Source organism: Leptosomus discolor, chromosome 10 (genome assembly GCF_034619465.1).
Source record: "Leptosomus discolor isolate bLepDis1 chromosome 10, bLepDis1.hap2, whole genome shotgun sequence".
Lineage (NCBI taxonomy): Eukaryota > Metazoa > Chordata > Aves > Leptosomiformes > Leptosomidae > Leptosomus > Leptosomus discolor.
This window is the reverse complement of record NC_141400.1, coordinates 17,285,020-17,303,086: the sequence shown is the minus strand read 5'-3', so window position 1 is coordinate 17,303,086 and position 18,067 is coordinate 17,285,020. Positions and strand designations below refer to the sequence as shown.

The 18,067-nt window shown below is 42.9% G+C and overlaps 1 protein-coding gene across 1 annotated transcript in view; it reads left to right on the top strand.

Moving 5' to 3' along the window:
• The first annotated feature begins 7,657 nt into the window (after nucleotides 1-7,657).
• The window catches only part of SPOCK1 (SPARC (osteonectin), cwcv and kazal like domains proteoglycan 1), a 311,125-nt gene continuing 300,715 nt past the window's right edge, over nucleotides 7,658-18,067 (top strand). The window contains exon 1 of the mRNA XM_086470913.1: nucleotides 7,658-7,825. Coding sequence (XP_086327039.1) covers nucleotides 7,658-7,825 — 168 coding nt within the window. The remainder of the gene's footprint in view (nucleotides 7,826-18,067) is intronic.

The following is an 18,067-nucleotide window of genomic DNA, read 5'->3' as shown; positions in this document are numbered from 1 at the left end:
GACACAAGGTGAAATTTTGCATCCTCCACATTTCTAGGCTGTCACTGTGGGTAAGGCATTTTCCTCCTTTGTAATTCCTGCCACCGAGAGTATTACCAGGGTTCAGGGGTTATTTTTCTTTGTCTTTATAGCCCTGTTATCATAGACAATTCAGTAATTGCTTAAAGAAGAGGAAGAGGTTCGGATTTTTTTTTAAATTTTTGTCCTTCTTCTGACCATCGCATGGTGCTTTGCAGAAAACTGTCCCTGGTGCAAGGACATACTTAAAGAACACATGACTGAACAGATTGTTTATAGCAGCAGGACTGTTTAGCTGGAGCAAGGTTTGGCCCTGCCATGCTTGAGCAATGACTGGTATCGCTGGTAGACACAGCGATACAGGCTTGTAGCAGATCTGAGTCAATGGCCAAATTTTTGTCAGTCACTTTCAGTATCCCATGGCCTGAAGCTGATTCTGGGTGTTCAGAACCCTCATGCCACACCTGGGGCATATGGTCCACATTCCTCAAATTTCTTACAGCTCCCCTGAGTGCTGGCAGATACTGATGCTGACCCTATCCTGCACCTTTTACCTCTCAGCTATTGCCACACCTAATGCCTCTCTTCCCTCTCTACGCAAACTCTTCATCTTAAGCACACTGAGTTCAAGGGATTGGATGGTTGTGTCAAACAGCATTTGGTTTTCCATAAGGGTTCAAGTTATTGGCAAAGAGCATCATCAGCTTCCCTAGACAGGTTCAGCTTCATGCCTAAAATGTAGCCGCAGGGAGAAAGAAAATTGTTTCTCTACATTATCTGCAAGTACTGCATTCTAGCACATTCTAACATTATCCCCCATAGGAAAACATCGAAGCCACAAAGACTGAGAAGCGTTTATGAGTATGCAAGCCATTACAGCTCCTCTGTGGCTCATGTTTATTGTCCTCATCTATAGACATCAATACTTTTGTTTTATTTTCTTTAATGAAAAGAGGGTTTAGTGAGAGCCAGAAGATTGTTTGGTACAACAAATCCCCAGTTCTTGTTGTTTTCATGCTACTCGGCAAATTCAAATCTGATGTTAACCTTATGTAAGTGAGCTGATGCCAAGCCTGGCCTCTGAAGCTGCAAGATGTTTTGGGGCTCTTTGTCCATCAGGGAGCACTGCTTCCAGACTGGCTCCATAATCTCCAGGAAAGCTGCTGCTTTTGTAAGGATCTTAGCATGTGTTTATACAGGCAAGAGACAAGGGGGATGGGAAGAGTGAAGTACATGAAAGAAGAAAGAGAAGAATGGAAGAAATGATCATAAAGAACCATGAAGAGATCAAAATATGAAGACTTCATAGGATCACGTTAGAGAGAAAAGCAAAAAAAAAGTAGAAAAAACAGGGAAAATTGAGAAAGTTTCAATAGAAAATAAGAAAAGGATAATGTGCAGAAAGAACATGCATGCTTGAGATTTCTTTAACATTTATGTGAATGCAAATTTAATTTTTGTAGCTCAGCCATTAATGATGCTCCATCTTCCATGCAGATTTAATTTCTGAAATCTGACTATTAATGTAAATCGCGCTATTTATTATTGTTTGGTGCTGTGGTGCCTCACAGATGTTCAAAACAGGATCTTACTGTGGTAAATATTGAGCAAATCCATTTGATATTCCACATGTTAATCCCCAAATCTCTGTTTCTGTTCATATGTTATAGAGAGGGCTTAAGGAGACTCTAAGACTGCTTGACAGTGGTAAATCTTGGGATGATGTTTTCCACGCTGAACAGAGCTACAAAACTTCATACCAGTGGTTCATTCCAGCTAAGTATGAAGTCTGAGGACAAATGTAATTCGAACAACCTTTTCCATCTGAAAATGAAGGCTGCATTGGCAGAGTGAACTCTGGCATTAAATGGCGAGAGTTCTTCACTGCAATACTTATGTTAACCAATTTTTGTGATGCAATTCCTAGTAAAAGTTCGAGTAGTAATAGAAGCCACTAAAAAATAAGGTTACCATTTTACAAGATACTTTGTGAAATACCATAGAATTACTTTTGTCACGATCACCACACCCACTAGAAAGATAAGAAAGTTGAAACCATTTGTCAAATATGCAGGGATTATCTTCCCATTAAACGCTTAGTCTTTACATTGATGAATGTTCTGGCATGGCCTGAGTAGACAGATTCATGTGGGCAAAGTTATTTCTTCATGTTAGTTTTCAGGTCCTGAGGACATCAGTCACAAGGCCTAGATTTTACCTGGTCTGCCTGGGATTTTGCAGGCTCTTTCTGGAGTCAGTAACATCCTTCAGAAAACAATCCACGGAGGCCAGGATAGACTTCTGCTCTGAGGCATTATTCAAGACTTGTTTCATTTTCCTTATAACAGAGGAAATTGAAGAAGAGCCTCAGAAGGCGAAAGTTAAACATCGTGAATACCTGCCTCAGTCTCATCTTTCAGTTTAAACGTAACCTTGTATTTGATTATATGTTTTACGTGAACACAAGCCTTTTCAATTTTAAATATATTTTTCTCTTTTCTCTTGTAGGCATCTGTGGGCAAGATAGCTTTGCAAGGTGGGAACAGCTCAGTCCTGCAATCCACCTCCAGCTTCAGTAGGTGATAAGTCACTTTATTGATTCATTGTTTTTACCGTTCTTTTGCTTGAGTTGTTTTGTTTCTTATACCTCTCTACCATAAACTGTGTTCAGCTACCACTTTGCCCGGGACTTGCCATTATTTCAATTCACTTTAATCTGGGATATTACAACTTATACACGCCAGCAAATAGATGGCAGAACATGTTGCGGGATGTTTCCATATCAATGGATGTTTTCTCTTACACTGGAATCACTGACATTGGGGTTAAATGCTTCAGAAAGACGAGAACACAGGGCACTGCACCAACTGCAACATCTCCAAAGTAGCTGGTGCCGCTTTCCCTGCTAGAAATCTCTAATTTTCCTGCTGTGTGACATACGTGCAGTACTTCTGGTTGCAAGCATTTAGCAAATTCTTGCAAAATTCCAAGCACTGTTGCAATAAAATATGGCTGTCAGAGAGAGAAGAGGCCAGGAGCAGAGGCAAATAAAGAGGTCAAATCAGAACCCGTATTTTTAGTATTTTAAAACTAGGGGAATTGCAGTCTGTTGTAAAATGCACAAATGTCTCAGGAACTTTTTATAAGCCAATAGTCACTTATTGCACAGGTTAAACTAGGTTTTTTTCTGCACAATTGCCCAGCAGAGCTAACAAAGCTGAATCTGCAGTTCTGAGAATCACAGGAGGAAATAAAACCCCTGTCTATTAAAAGGATACAAGAGTATATGGAAGATACAAAGGGATGTTAAATAAGGGTCTGTCCCACTGCATGTACTTTTGTAGCGACATATTTTTAAATCCAGTTAAATAATAAGAATTGAATCTAGTAGTGAAGGACTGTGGTACACAGTACAGAAATGTATTTTAAACATTCGTTACTGTAAAGATTTTCTTTCCTGAGTGAATGTTTAAAAAACTGAAGTCAGTGGAATTGTGCCTCACAAGAGGAGGGGAAAAAACATCAATAAAAGTCCACAGAACAAGGCTCTACTACAAAGGCTGCAGCCACTGCCTCAAGAACTATGGAAGCAATCAAGAAGGTGAAAAAGTGATTCTTGCTGCTAAGTATAACTCGAGGAAGTAAAATCCTTTACATGACAATGCTTATGTGCTATTGTTACTGACTTTACCCTACTGGGTACACAGCTGCTGGCTACTGGCTGTGATGCAGGACAAGTTCAGGGTAGCTCTAGGGAAAGCAGGAGTGACTGACTTGGTTCTCCAGGCATCCTTGTTTTGGTCTAGGGGGAAGTTCAGTTGCTTCAGTTATGTTGCCTGCAAGACTGGTGCTGAAGGCTTTGTCTATGAACTGAAAGTCCCCAAGTGCCCTATTAAGACAACTGTAACATTCTTCTGCAGGGGGAATTTAGCTGGAGCTGAGATCTTGATTGTTGTGTGCGTGCAATGCTTTCTGCACCAGAAGGCTCTGCTTCCAGAATGAACCTGGACAGGCTGCAGCATGGAGAAGCTGGCAGGGCAGGGTTGTAATTACAACTTCTGATCAAATGATTTACACAGCTCAAGTGAATTATCAAATAATATTCAAAATCAATACTGTGACACTTTTTACAGCTGCAAGCACAATAACAATGTTTCTTTAACCCTTCAGTAGCTCCTCTAACTTGGAACAAAAGAGATTTTTACATCCAAAATATCAAATAGTTGAGTCATCTGCTGTAGTGAGATCTCTAGTATTCTATTTTTGGATCAGAATTAGAGGCAATTATAGCACTGTCTAGAGATAGAAAACCAGCCGACAAGGGTGTTTCAATTCTAGTCATGGATGATAAACAGTGTGGAGGTGAAATGCTGCAGCTGCTTGGTGATAGAGATTGCTATCAGGATTAAACAGGAAGCCTGTGTTTTACTGGATCAAGAAAGATTAGCCATGTTTTGAATATGGGATTATGAAGTAATTACATAAATGAAGACACATTTCTGACACAAATGCTAAAGTAAGAATGTAATTACTCACTCTATACACAGTGTGTCTGTAATTTATCATTCAGGTCTTTGACTGGCAAGCATATCAGCCTGCTTCATACTAAGTGAAGTTAACCGTACAGAAGTCACTGAAGGACTGAGCCTGGCGAGCTGTGCTAACAAGGGTGTTTTATGGGGATGAGCTAACGGCTGCTATAAATACACAATGGGTAGAACTCCTACATGTTTTGGGGTAAACAACGTTCTGCTCCTCTTTACCAGCCTGGCCTGGTAATTCACTTGAAGAAGTGGTCAGGGGAGGATTAAATTGTTCTGACCTCCAGTGGCTCAAGAAAGTAGTAACTATGCAAAACTGGACAGCACTGATGTAGTTCCTTGCCCATAAAAATCCTCAAATATGTGTGAGGTAATGTGGTTTGTGTATGACTGCTGAAATGCAGCAGTGTCTGGGGTGAAACACATGAGTTAAATGGAACTGTATATAGCTGAATGACAACAGGTTCCTATAAGCTCACCAGGGAAATCTCTTAACCATGAGATTCAAGGTGGTGCAAGATCTTTAATGCCTGTGCAGAGAAGACACATTCTCTATTGTCAAAATCTTACAGAAAAGGCCCATACAGAATAAACTGCACAGTACTCTGTTAATCTAAGTAAGAAAGGAGAAAGCTTGTGTTCACCCTGCCAGGTGGAAGTTATATAAACCTTATCTGTCACTGAAACTAACAGTTTTATTGGAAAGTCTGTGCACAACAGAGAGATATTTGAGAGGAATACTTACCCTTGACCACCATCAGAAGAATGGTATAGTCCAATATAGGAGGGAAGGTGGAGCAAGGCATTTAGACACGGATTTACACCCAAATCTGCGGGGCTTTGGTTTGGACAACTTCTTTTTTGTTGTTTTTATTGGGTTATATTTTGCCAACCTGCAGGCGTGTAGCTTTCCTTAGACCTTATGCGCGCCAAGGGGAGAACGCAATGTGGGGTACCTATGTGCATATGCGCTTGCTTTCTGCTGCTAAAATTAACAAAACTCCATACTTTAAAAGTTAATTGTGGATGTGAAATTTTCCTCTTTCTTATCCCTTGAAATGCTCAGAAGTAAGAGGAGGAAGAGTGCCTTCCTCATGGATTTTGGGGATGGATACAGCAACAGTCACCCAAAGCCTGATGTAGGAAATTGCCCAGCCCTCTTTCCCACATCCTCGGTTGGCAACCGAGATCTTTCTCCTTTCTTGATAGAGAAAGTCTCCTCCTTTCACCCCAGTTCCTATTTCTTAGACCAGTATGCAGCTCCCCTCATCTGTCTCCTTCCCATTTTTAAAAATGAAAGATGAATTTCACCTACACCCTTCTGACAGCTTGGGCGTCCCCGACTTCATTATTGTGTTGTGGGAGCAGATACCTCATCACAGTGTGGGATGTGTGACCAAGGGGGGGGAGCTCCTTGTCAAAAGGAAGGGAGCTCTTTGCCAGGCAGAAAAGGACCTGGGGGTGCTGGTTGACAGCTGGCTGAACATGAGCCAGCAGTGTGCCCAGGTGGCCAAGAAGGCCAACAGCATCCTGGCTTGTATCAGCAATAGCATGGCCAGCAGGAGTGGGAAGGTGATCGTGCCCCTGTACGCACCTTGAATACTGTGTGCAGTTTTGGGCCCCTCACTACAAGAAGGACATGGAGGTGCTGGAGTATGTCCAGAGAAGGGCAATGAAGCTGGTGAAGGGTCTGGAGAACAGGTCTTGTGAGGAGCGGCTGAGGGAAATGGGGTTGTTTAATCTGGAGAAGAGAAGGCTGAGGGGAGCCCTTATCGATCTACAACTACCTGAAAGGAGGCTGCAGTGAGGTGGGGTCGGTCTCTTCTCCCAAGTAACAAGCAACAGGACAAGAGGGAATGGCCTCAAGTTGCACCAGGGGAGGTTTAGTTTGGACATTAGGAAAAATTTCTTCACCGAAAGGGTTGTCAAACGTTGGAACAGGCTGCCCAGGGAAGTGGTGGAGTCACCATCCCTGGAAGTGTTCAAAAATATGCGCTAATGTAGCGCTTCAGGACACGGCTTAGTGCGCATGGTGGTAGTGGGTCGATCGTTGGACTTGATCTTAGAGGTCTTTTCCAGCCTGATTCTGTGATAACAAATTAAGAAACCTGGGATGACTTCTGTGCCTTTGAAATGCCATTACTTTTGTAGCTTGTAAAACCATTGACTTGAGACAGTCATAACCTACCTGGGGCTTATAAAATCTGGTGTTGGGGGTTTTTTAAATGTTTTTAAACCCAGTTTTATGGCCCCGTAACTCTGAAGCAGCAGTGAAGACCTCCCTGTCGGTCCCTCCGGAGGGGCTACCCCCAGCTCTCCCCACAGACCCCGCTGTGGCCCCGGCGGCCCCTCACGCCGCCCGCCTGAGGTGAAGGGCGCGGCGAGGCGCGGCCCGCGCGGGCGGCGCCGGAGCCCGCGCTCCGCCCCCCGCGCTACCTCCGCGCGGCGGCTAGATGGCGCCAGACCTCGGCTGCTGCTGCCGCCCGCCCGCCCCGCCGCCGCGCACACAGACACGGAGCCGCTGACGGCGCCCGCTCGGGGCTCGCCGCTTCTCCGACCCGCCGCCCGGGCAGCGGCTGCCGCACAAAGGAGAGGAGGGGGAGGAGGGGGAGGAGGGGGAGGAGAGGGGGGAGGAGGAGGAGGAGGAGGAGGAGGAGGAGGAGGAGGCGGAGGAGGAGCGCACGGTGCTCGGAGCCCCGGCCGGCGGCACTGCTCGGAGGTAGGGGCTTCCTCTCCGCCTTGGCAGCCAAACTTCGTGGAGCCAGCTCTGGCTGCTCCCGCGGGAGGCTTTGCTGGGGTCTCGTAACGCTGTGTTTTTCCCCTGGCTGGTGTCTCTGCCCGGCCCCAGGGGACCTGTTTTGTATTTAACGTTATTACTGTTGTTGTTCCCCGCCCCTCCGGGCCGGGCGGGTAGGGCGGGTCTCGGCGGACCTGGCAGCTCCGCCAGCGCGAAGTTGGCGAGGGGCGTGAAGGGGAAACGAGCCCGAACTTGGGTCCCCTCAAACTTCCCTGCCCGAGAAAGCCGCGGCCGCGCCGCCCTCCGCGCCCGCCGCCGCCTCGCCGCTCCGCGCCGCTCCGCTCCTCTCCTCTCCTTGCAGATGTCGGGGGTGCTGGTCATAGCTGCCTGGTGCTTCCTGCAAGTGGAGAGCCGGCATCCTGAAATCATCACCAGCAACAGCAATCATGGCAATTTCCTGGACAACGACAAATGGCTGAGCACTGTCTCGCAGTATGACAAGGACAAGTACTGGAATAAATTCAGGGATGTAAGTACTTCTTCGTCTACCGCAGACTTCGTGTTTGTTCCATTTGACCGTAGCATCCTTTCGATGGGTGGCTGCTGGCTTTTAGAGGCTGTAGGCAGGAGAGAGATGCAGCTTGGGCAACCGTTTGCTGCTGGTAGGAAGGATGTTCAGAGGTGGTTGGAAGCCGGACAGTCAGTCCGGGCGTTCTTGGTTACCCCATCATCAGTCGGGGCAGCTTGGGTTCGGTGTCAGTCTCGCTGACATTTTCCTTGGGGGAGGAACTTTGAGCGAAGTTTCTGTGCCTGCTGCTTAAGAGGCTAGTTAACTGTAAAATGATGAAACGGTGTGTATGTGAGAAGGGAATGTTTACCAGTTCGAGCCACAAGGTGGTAAACAGGGAAGCTTTTTTTGCCCGCAGTTTTGGTGGAAATCATTTTATTGTCAATTCTGCTCATGAAGATCTTTGATGCTGGTATGGGGTTGGAGGAAGCAAGGATTTGACTCAGGATATTTTTCAGTCTGGAAAACAGGGATAACTTCAAGATGTGTTATGGCATGTGTCTGTACAAGGCAAATCACTTAAGCTTAAAATTAATTCTTGAATTCCCCTAGTTTGAATACAGTTGCATGTATTAAGTCAATGACTGGAGAAAGGGAAATGCAACATTTATGGTAAATGCAATATTTACTATTAATTGAATTAATAAGAATTACCATTAATTAAAAGAGCTCCTTTTGCTTCTGCTGTCTATATGCTGAAAAAGCTGTCTTGGAGCGCACCCAGAAACCCTGCTTCAGTCTGCCTGAGGCTGGATAAGGGAAATGTTACTGTTGATCACGAGCGTGTTGAGGTTAAGTGTTCTTCATTGCATGGGGTTTGTGCATGGTGGCTGCAGTGTGACTCTAGGAAAGGGAAGAGTAAAGCTGGCTGGTAGTTCTGCTGGTACTGTTCTGTAAGAATTTCTTTGTTTGTTTAGGAAGCTCTGGTGTTTTATAGGATGTTAACAAGTTAAGCTTTGATCCTTTGCAGTTGTCTCTGTGGTATTAACACTGTACCTTACTTTGCAAAGAGAACGTCTGAGTATTACATGTCTTGTCTCTGCCTGGCTTATTCTGTCTACATTTTTCTGTAGTTGTGGTCATCTCTGTGTCTGGGAAATGACGCTGCTCTGAATCTCAGCAGAACAAAGTATGCCCTTAACAGTGGTATCAACAGATGTGTCAATATATAGTTGTATGCATTTACTGTGATGACATCCACCTACTGGAACTGTTGAAGTTCTTGTATAACGGGTGTCTGGAAAAGCCTATGCTTGTACGGTAACTACTATTTTATTAAGGGGATTCTACAGTTAATATGGATTCGTTGATTTTTACCAGGCTCTGAGGGAATCTGTCAATATCTGCGTTAGTCTCCTGGGGAATGCAGGTTAAGGATTTCACTTGTTAATTTCTACATCCGACTCGATGTGAGAATTCAGCAGCATTTGAAAATGGTGAATTGAATGAAGGACTGACAAATTAATCCAAAACCACTTTTAGCCGGGGACAGATTTACAGCAAGGGACATCTTTCAACAGTCTCCTTCCAGATTGAGGCCATGTATTAATCACACTTCTTGAGCTTGAAGTTATTGTTTAATTTGATGCGTTTTGTTGGTTGGTTGGTTTTTTTTGAAGCCTAAGCCTGGAGTCCTTCCAAATTCTCTTCTCATCCCCTTTCCTCAGTCTCACAAGTGCAATTGTCAGAGAAATTAGTTCTCTTCTTGTGGAAGATGGCCGTGAAGATTACCTCTTTCATGTTTTAACATTTCACAACTGAAAATGCTTTTTTAGACTTTCTGAAAATGCTAACAAAAATTGTAAAGCCTCAGAACTCTTTTCTATAGTAAGAATCATTTTATGGAAAAAAAAAAAAACCTCTTAGCTGGTCCTCTGCCAAGCAAAACCATATAGTATAAAGGCCATGAAAAGTTTAGGTATCTCTCTACCCAGCTGTCTTGATGGTTCTATTTAATTAGTTTGAAACTAGCATGTTATGATTGCATATGATTGCCCATGAAACCTTTTATGGGGCAAATTAACAGAGACTACTAATAATCTCCTAAGCTTTGTCCAAAAAGAAAATGTAAAAGCTTACGTATGTAATTAATAACTTGTCTTCAGCCAAAGTGATTTACTGCATCATAATCTCCGTGAGAGGTTCTGGGTCCACAGATGAAGATGTGCATTGGTAGAGTTGCTGCCAATGTCGTGGGTATAGTACAGGCAGCACGCTTCTTGCGTGCAGAGGTGTCATTGGAAGAAGTCTGGTCCTTGCTTTGTGGCTGTCTTGTTGGGGATAGATTGTTAAAACACTTGTTGTAAGACTGTCTGGTGAGATGCAGCCTAACAGTTTACCCCACTGTGATATGTGGGGTGGACTAGTGTTTCATTCGTAATTGTGGAGTTGTAGGAAAACTCTTCCCTTTGTTCCCAAACTAGAACTATAAAGACATCATTACTAGATGAGGTCCTCGATGTGGGCTTCACACAGGAGGCTGGAATATGGAGGTGGTGTTTCAGTTAAAACCTTCTTGGGTGTGACGCTACAGCTACTACAGAGCAGAAGGCCTGGTTCGTACCATGTACATCAGCAGAAGCAAGGTTGCAGTAATTATCATAATTGCCTTTAGTAGCTTTCTGAATTTTATGTCATGTTATATAAATAAAATTGCACAAATATTTATATGACTGTGTTAAAGTACAGTAGGAGAAACTGCATGTATAGAGCTGAGGTTTGGTTTGGGTGTGGCCACTAAACTCTGTACGTGCATGCAGCACAAACATCTGCACACATGTGTATAAATCTGTCATAATGTTGCAGTACCGGGTGGGTTTTTTACGGATGATGTATAATTGAATATAAAATTTAAAATTGGGCTTCTCTCAACTTTTTCAGTTATTCTTTTCAAAATCAATTGGTTGGTCAGCCTTATTGAGCTATGGCCCAATATGGCCTGATTTGAGAAGACAACTATTGATCAGTTTTTTTAGTATGATCCATATTTCTTTTGGGCAAAGACAGCATGGTAGTTGCACTTAATGGCCCAGCAGTCATTACTCTTCCGTGAAAAGAAAGCGCAGAAGTACACCTCATTATGAGTCTGCATTGCATCCGCATAATCGGGCTAAATTTTCAAGTCTGACTGAATTTAATAGTGTGAAATGATCACCTGTCAACATTTTCAAAAAGCCTGGAGGGATCTGGTTAAAACAATACTTTACAATACAATCTTCGCATGAATTGAACACAATTTGTAGAATATTCAGGTGCTCCATTTTTATAAACAAGCAGAGCCTGTAAATGAAGAGTAAGACCAATGTGACTGATCTGTTGTGAAGCACATGCTGTTGAGAATCTTGTATGTTGTCCAGTATCAATAATGGTGTAATGTCTGATGTTTTAATAAGCTTTAATTACAACCTGGACTTGATATCCCTTTCTGTCTTCCGCTCCTTTTTCCTTGTCTGCCATGGGCTTTCTGTGCGGCCAATGACAAAATCTTAGCTCTGTCTTAAGCCCCATTTTGTAGCTGGGGATAATAATAGTATTTCTCTTCCTCACAACTGTGTGTTGAAGCTGTAAAAAAAGAAAGGACAGAGCTCAGAATCTGTGGTAATATGGAATTTATTACTCACCTAATCCATATATTGAGTGTGGCTTGATGCGTACTTAAGTAAGTGACTAGGTCTAGTTTAGTAAGTATCTAAAAAATAGAAACTAAACCAATATAATTATTACTGGAAGAAGAAGAGTAAGCAAGCTGGAGTCTGTAGGAAGGAACTGCAGCTATTTCTTTTGCACAGATTTGAGGCTTGGAAAAGCAGATATCGGGATACGAGAGCTGACTTAGACTTTTTGATATTATGGAAACAAATGTTACAGCCTCGATCTTTCGATCAAATCTGTTGAGAAAGATCCTTTGGCTTAAGAGGAGCTCGAGCGCAAATTCAATGTGAAGTGAGTGCAAAACCTGAATGTGAAGTGAATTCTTATGAGTCTTGGAAAGCATTTATTATGTGAATAGCCACACACATTATTGTAATAGGTCACACTGCAGCATCTCGTGTTCTTAGAGGCTTGGCACAGAAGGGATAGACTAAGTGTCCTCTTACTGTTAGGCCTGCCTTTAATCAACATTATATGAACAGACTAATTCTATTACTTCTACTTGGAGTTATGTCTATTACATTATTAATGCTTATGTATAAAAAGGTAATAAGTTCAACTAGCTATGGATTGAACTGCAAGAAGGAAGAAAAAAAAGTTAAATTAACTTAGAGGATCTAGTATAAACCATACAATGAATTTCTATGAAGTTGAAAGCTAAGAATCTTGGCATGAACTCTGGTTTCAGTGCATGTTTATGCATGGCAGGCTGCCAGACCACGTTCTGAGCATTAACTAAGCTGTTTCTCTAAATTTTATTGCTTACAGAGTTTCAGTTCAGGCTATCATCTTAAAACCCCCATGCATTATATGGCTGGAGATGCTTTGAGACTCTGCATGCCTAAGAAGCAAGGCATGAAATGTCATCATCTGTGTGTGTACATTTCTCAGACTTACTGTGGTTAAGTAGATATAACTACCAGCATTATGAATAGTTACATATAAGTGGGATAGATTAGATATTAGATTTCCCAGGTTGGTCATAGGCTACCACCCCCTGATACGATCCACTGAAGACACAATTTTGTCAGTTATGCAGGTACATCACCTTTCCAAGCCTATGAGCTCCTCCTCGCACCTGATCAGAAGTGCAGCGTTAGGTGATGAAGCAAACTCGGGGCTAGGAACTGGCGGACCTGCATTGTTCCTGCTTTGCCAATGATGGATTGTTGGACTTTGGGCTGGCTCTTCACTCTTCTTCACTGCTTTTCCCCTTCTTGCACTTACCTGTCTCTGATTTGTTTAGCCCAAAATGAGAAGTGTGGTAGTGAAACTTGATCGCAGAGAGTTGCAAAACATGACCAGTACTGAGAAGGGCTGGAATACCAAGCAGGCAGAATTGAAAGACCTTGGAACTCAAGTAATAGAAATGAAATGAAATTTAAAAGTACAAAGTAGAAGGTCATAGAATTGAGAGCTAACACGAATTTATTCTGGGTCCTGGCAGCTCAGCTTGAAATAGATGAGAGGGAAAACCTGTGTACTTTTATTGGTTTGCAGAGTTATTCCAAGTAATGAAAGTAATGCTGCTCTGAGGAAAGCAAATATGTTGTAGGAATGCATAAAATGAAAGATTCCTGGTTCAGTTGAAGAAATGAAAATGTACACTGTATAGGAGAGAATACTTAATTACAAATATTGTGAGCACTTCTGATCACTGAAATTCAAGACGGACAAATTTTTATGGAGTTGGTGATCCAAAGGCCTTCCAGCATCGTAGGGGAAAAGAGCTTGTTTTAAATTAATATACTAGATTAGTTTACTCACACAAAGCTAATTGTGTAAGAGTAGATTTGCTTCAGAATGTTTACTGAGAGAGGGACAGCAAAAGCTGCCTTGCATAAAGTTGAGATAACTAAGTAGATAATTGGTGACAAAAATAACCTTATTCCTGAATTTAGGAATAAGGTTATTGCTCCACCCACAGTTATGTTTTAAAAAGTTATCTTAATGAGCACTTCAGTTTTAGATGTAGCTTGTATGTTAACAAAAAAGATTATGAGGTAGTAAACCAATAAAACCCCCTGGATTTGGGGATTCTAGAAGCCTTGGAGTTTTGTATCACATGTATCTGGTCACTGAGCTTAAAGCCCCTTGCAGATGGTTGCCTTGCTCCCTATCCATACAGCTTCTAGTGTGGTGGAATCTGACCAAGTATCCCCTGCTTCTTTGGGATTTTTGAGCTAACAGTTCGTTTGTGTAGACTGGGTTCTTTCTGCTGTCTCTTCCCTGGGAGATAGCTGCCTTCAATGTGATCTTACTGCCAAGGACCCAACCAATTTCAAGATACCGCCTGATACACTGGACGCTAAGGGGAAGCTACGTAGTTTGGGATTGTGTTTTCTTTTTCTGTGTCGTATTTAGGTCTACAGGCAGAATGAAGCATTTTTCCGCCAACCACTTATTACCAGAACATCATATTTTCTACTTTCTTCACCTTAAATGTAAGCACAGGTTTTTCTGTGATTCAGTGATCGATACAGTCAATACGTATATTCCTGGAGAAACCATTCAGGCCCTGCTAATTACATAGTAGTGAAGATAGTCGTAAAGAAGGTTACAGTACATGTGAAGAATACCCGCTAGCTAAGTGATGGATGTACCCAGTCAATAAAGTAGCTGGGTTATGTGATGGGAGACAGGCACCTCAGGCTTGCTTCCCGGGAGATTATCATTCCAAGCCCACCTTGAGATTTAATTGAAGGTGAAGATTATGTGTGTGGATTCCAGTCGATCTGGACTGAAATACAACAGAGTTGAAATGTGATTTATAAGTCTGCCCAGACACTCTTAGTACAGGCTGCCTCTTAGGGCAATTCTTACTCAACGGAGGGACAGGGATATAAATGTGATTGAAAAGTACAGCTGAGATGTAGCTGCCAAAGCTGCAAGTTTGAAAGAATAGAAAACATGAGACCGAATCTGTGCAAATGTACTTCATAATCAGCTTCTTGCAAGCAGAAGAGATGTGCTTACTGAACATGCCCTTCTCAAACTTGACACTTTCCTTCTGCAGTGGACAAGGGGAAAAATAATGGCATTTATGTCAGAATAATTAACTTGGAAGGTACAGAGAGCCAGCTTTTTATAATTAACTGACACTTATCCAGCTTCCCTAGGAATTGCCTAAGACTCCAAAGCTAACTAGGTCAGTGACAAACTAGAGTGTTTCTGTACTATTTGTTTCAAATGATAACTTGAATAGTTTCCTCACTTACAGAAATGTTCTGTAGACTGCAGTCACGAATCATACCCCTGCTATGGAATTCTGTAGACTTGAAGTTTTCACTAGTATATTTTACAGGTTTTTAGAGTAACCATTCTTGTTTTCTACTACTCCTCCCACCCCACCCTGCCCCAATTTTGTAGGATTTCTTTTCCATAGGGGCTCACTTTATTACAAATTTAAACTGTAATTTTGTCAGATTCCTGAGAGGTGAGTCTTCTGTTACGTTTCTGGATGTAGGCTGTGTAAGAGTTGCAGCGGGAGCTATAGCAAGTACAATGATGTGAAGAGCATGCTGCACCTTTGTAAGGACAGAAGAGAAATATTTTGTTTCTTGATAAGCGTGAGGGTAAAAATGAATAAAAAAAGGTAAAGAGCCAGTTTTGATGTATTGCGATGTTAGCACCTTTGGGGGTGGGGGTGGGCAGAATAACCAGCAAATCAAAACCCAGTACAGAGTTGTGGGATAGATTTTGGTTATATATTTGTCAAAGCTCACTCTTGTAAAAGGGAGAAAACCCCACACAAACGAGCCACATGTCATGTCAAACCATGTCAATGTGATACAAAATGGGTGGACTGAAAACAGTCACAGGAGGCTGGGTTCTGATGTCTGTTAGTGTAACAACTGTTATCAGGCTCAAGTACGCATGGGTAAATAATACGAGTTTTATTTCAGGTAAATTGTCAAGGATTAGGGTTGAGAAAATCAGGGTCTTTATTCTCAAGTGCCAAAAGTTAAAGCTTAGTTATGATACTACATTTTGAACATTAGGGAGCATATTGCCTTTTTTTGTCTCAGGTATTTTAACTGTTTGCTCAATATTTATGGTTTTAACCAGGAGGCTAGAAATATGTAATTTCAGTCAGCATGTCTTTAACAATGTGTGCATGTTTTTTGAGGATAAAATACGAGACTATCTGAATTTGGGGTGGGGCAGCTGAGCTGTCTTTACAAGAGGGAAATGGAGGTCAAGTATTACATCTAGGGTATGAAAACTATTTTCTTTTCAATAACATCTGTTTATTCAAGTGTTACTTGATTATTTCTTTCCTTGTGTAACCGAGAATGAGATTTGTCCAAAAGAGCTGTAGTGAAGTCTTGGTTATGTTGAAGCTGATGACCAAATTCTCAAAGACTTCAGTGAGGCCTGAGTTTGATTCTCATATTCCTCATCCTCCTGTTGTCTTAGACAAAGAACAACTGTCCGTGAAAGACCAGTTAGATTAAACAGTTCTTTTTGGCTTTTGGAGGACACGGTGTAATTGGAAAAGGCTGAAAGATCAAGTGTCTGGCCAGCATAAATAGAAGAAGCTCCCTCAAAGTCCCTGGAAGTATCAACCTGTCTGAAAGTCAGACATCTACAGTCTACAAAGTACACGTTTTTATAGAATCCAACCAAAATGAGAAAGTGGAGTTGAAACAGGGCAGAGTTAAGGTAACGCTGCTGCCTCCAGTGTGAATTTATTTTACTTCCAATACTTAACTCTGTTTCAGCTTTACATAGGGCCTTATTGCCACTAACTTACCGAGTCTTAATTCCATGTAAGTAGTCTGTCATCAGGTAGATAACTCCAGCAGTTATCATTGGTGGATTTGCTGTTGCAGGTTGGCAGCTAAAATTGAATTACACATTTGGACTGAACATCTAATGTCTAATGAGTTTCAAGGCTGAGATGTGATTCAAAATTCAGTTTACAGATAAATTGCTAAGCTACTGAATAGAGGTTTTGGCAGGGAGTAGATTGGTCTTTATCTGTCACTTCTATAGCTTGGTTTGTAATCCAGGGTAACAGAAAATCATTCTCATTAAATAGGTACAAGGGGGCATCAATTAATTCTGTGATCTTAGCTGTCCTCTTAATGAACCTAGTGTCATAAATCCACTTCACTGATTGCTTTCTCCTGAGCAGACAGAAAAATACTTCATTAAAAATTACTGTTAAAGTAACTATATTCAGATTGGTTTTTGAAAAAGGTTTCAATCTGTCATGGCTTGCAGTTGAATTCTGACCGACACTGGGATTGATAGAGGTAGTGATATTTGGCTGGCTCTGCAGGTTATTTTGAAACTGTCCAATCAGGAAATTCATCTGTCCATACAGTTTCATTTGAAATTTCACAGCATATTCTGTGAATAGTTTTTAGGTACTTTTTAGCTTGAAGATCTGCCTTTGCCCTTCCTTCCTCGACTGCCATTTGCTATTCAGAAGTTTATTCCTGCCTTGTCTTCTAGTGTTCGTGTATTGTCTTCTCTGCCTTTTCCTTTAAGTTGTAGCGGTTGGACAACTTGAAACTGAACAGGAGGTGGAGGTAGAGAGGCAGAGGCAGATGCAGGCACTGGAACTGGGCCGGGGAGATGCTTAAATTTTAGAGAATGGAAAGGGAGGGAGGCTGAAAACTGTAATTGCAGGATTAAGAAGAAATGAGGCAGAGTTGCTTGTTCAAGAGAGTGAGTGGAAAACGTTGTTCTTAGTGTTTCTGTGTGTACTCGGAATCCTGAGGTTTGTGGTAGAATTTAGCTGCGATTGGTAAATATTAATAAAAATCATAAAATTGATTTGAGACTTTGGAAACGCCTGTCGTGCCTGTTTGGTACCGGGAGGCTGGTACTTTGACCACCTGTTTGGTACGGGGAGGCTGGTACCACCCGTTTCCAGGAGGCCTCTGGGCGTCTCCCAGCACTGCTGCGCGCGCCGACACCTCCTCCGCTGCAGGCGCTCGCGCGGGAGCGTTGCGCGCGTTCCTCCGCGGCTGCGCGCGCAGCCGGGCCGGCGCGGCGGAGCTGTCCGGTGCTGAACCCGCCGGGCGGGGCGGGGCGGGGCGGGGCGGGCGGAGGCTCCCCGCGTTTGGGACCCCCGGAGCTCCCGGTGACCCCTTCGGTGCCTCTCCAGGCACGGCCCCCGTGCGGTTGGGTCCGCGGAGGTGCACATCGGGACTGGACGGGTGTGGGAGCGGCGGAGGGAGCTGATTCAGCGTTATCCGTCACGCTAACGTCAGGCCTACCGGCAGAATTGATGTCATGTCAGTCCCAGGACGGGGGGCTCTCACTGAACTGGGTGCTGTGCTGGAATACAGAAAGGGTGTGTTCTCCGTTGGATATATGTGCCAGAATCTGACAGCAGTGTTTATCGGGTCAAATTCATTTTGCGTTTGATAACGTAAGCTTCACCCAAGGTATATTGTGTTCATTTTTTTTTTTTTTTTTGTAAGTGAAGCTAGGGTAACCAATCTTTTTGACACTAGCTAGACGTTATATATTTATTTATTTATTTAATGCTAGGTAGGTATGCCTCTGGTTTGATATCGTGTCAAAGGCCGACTA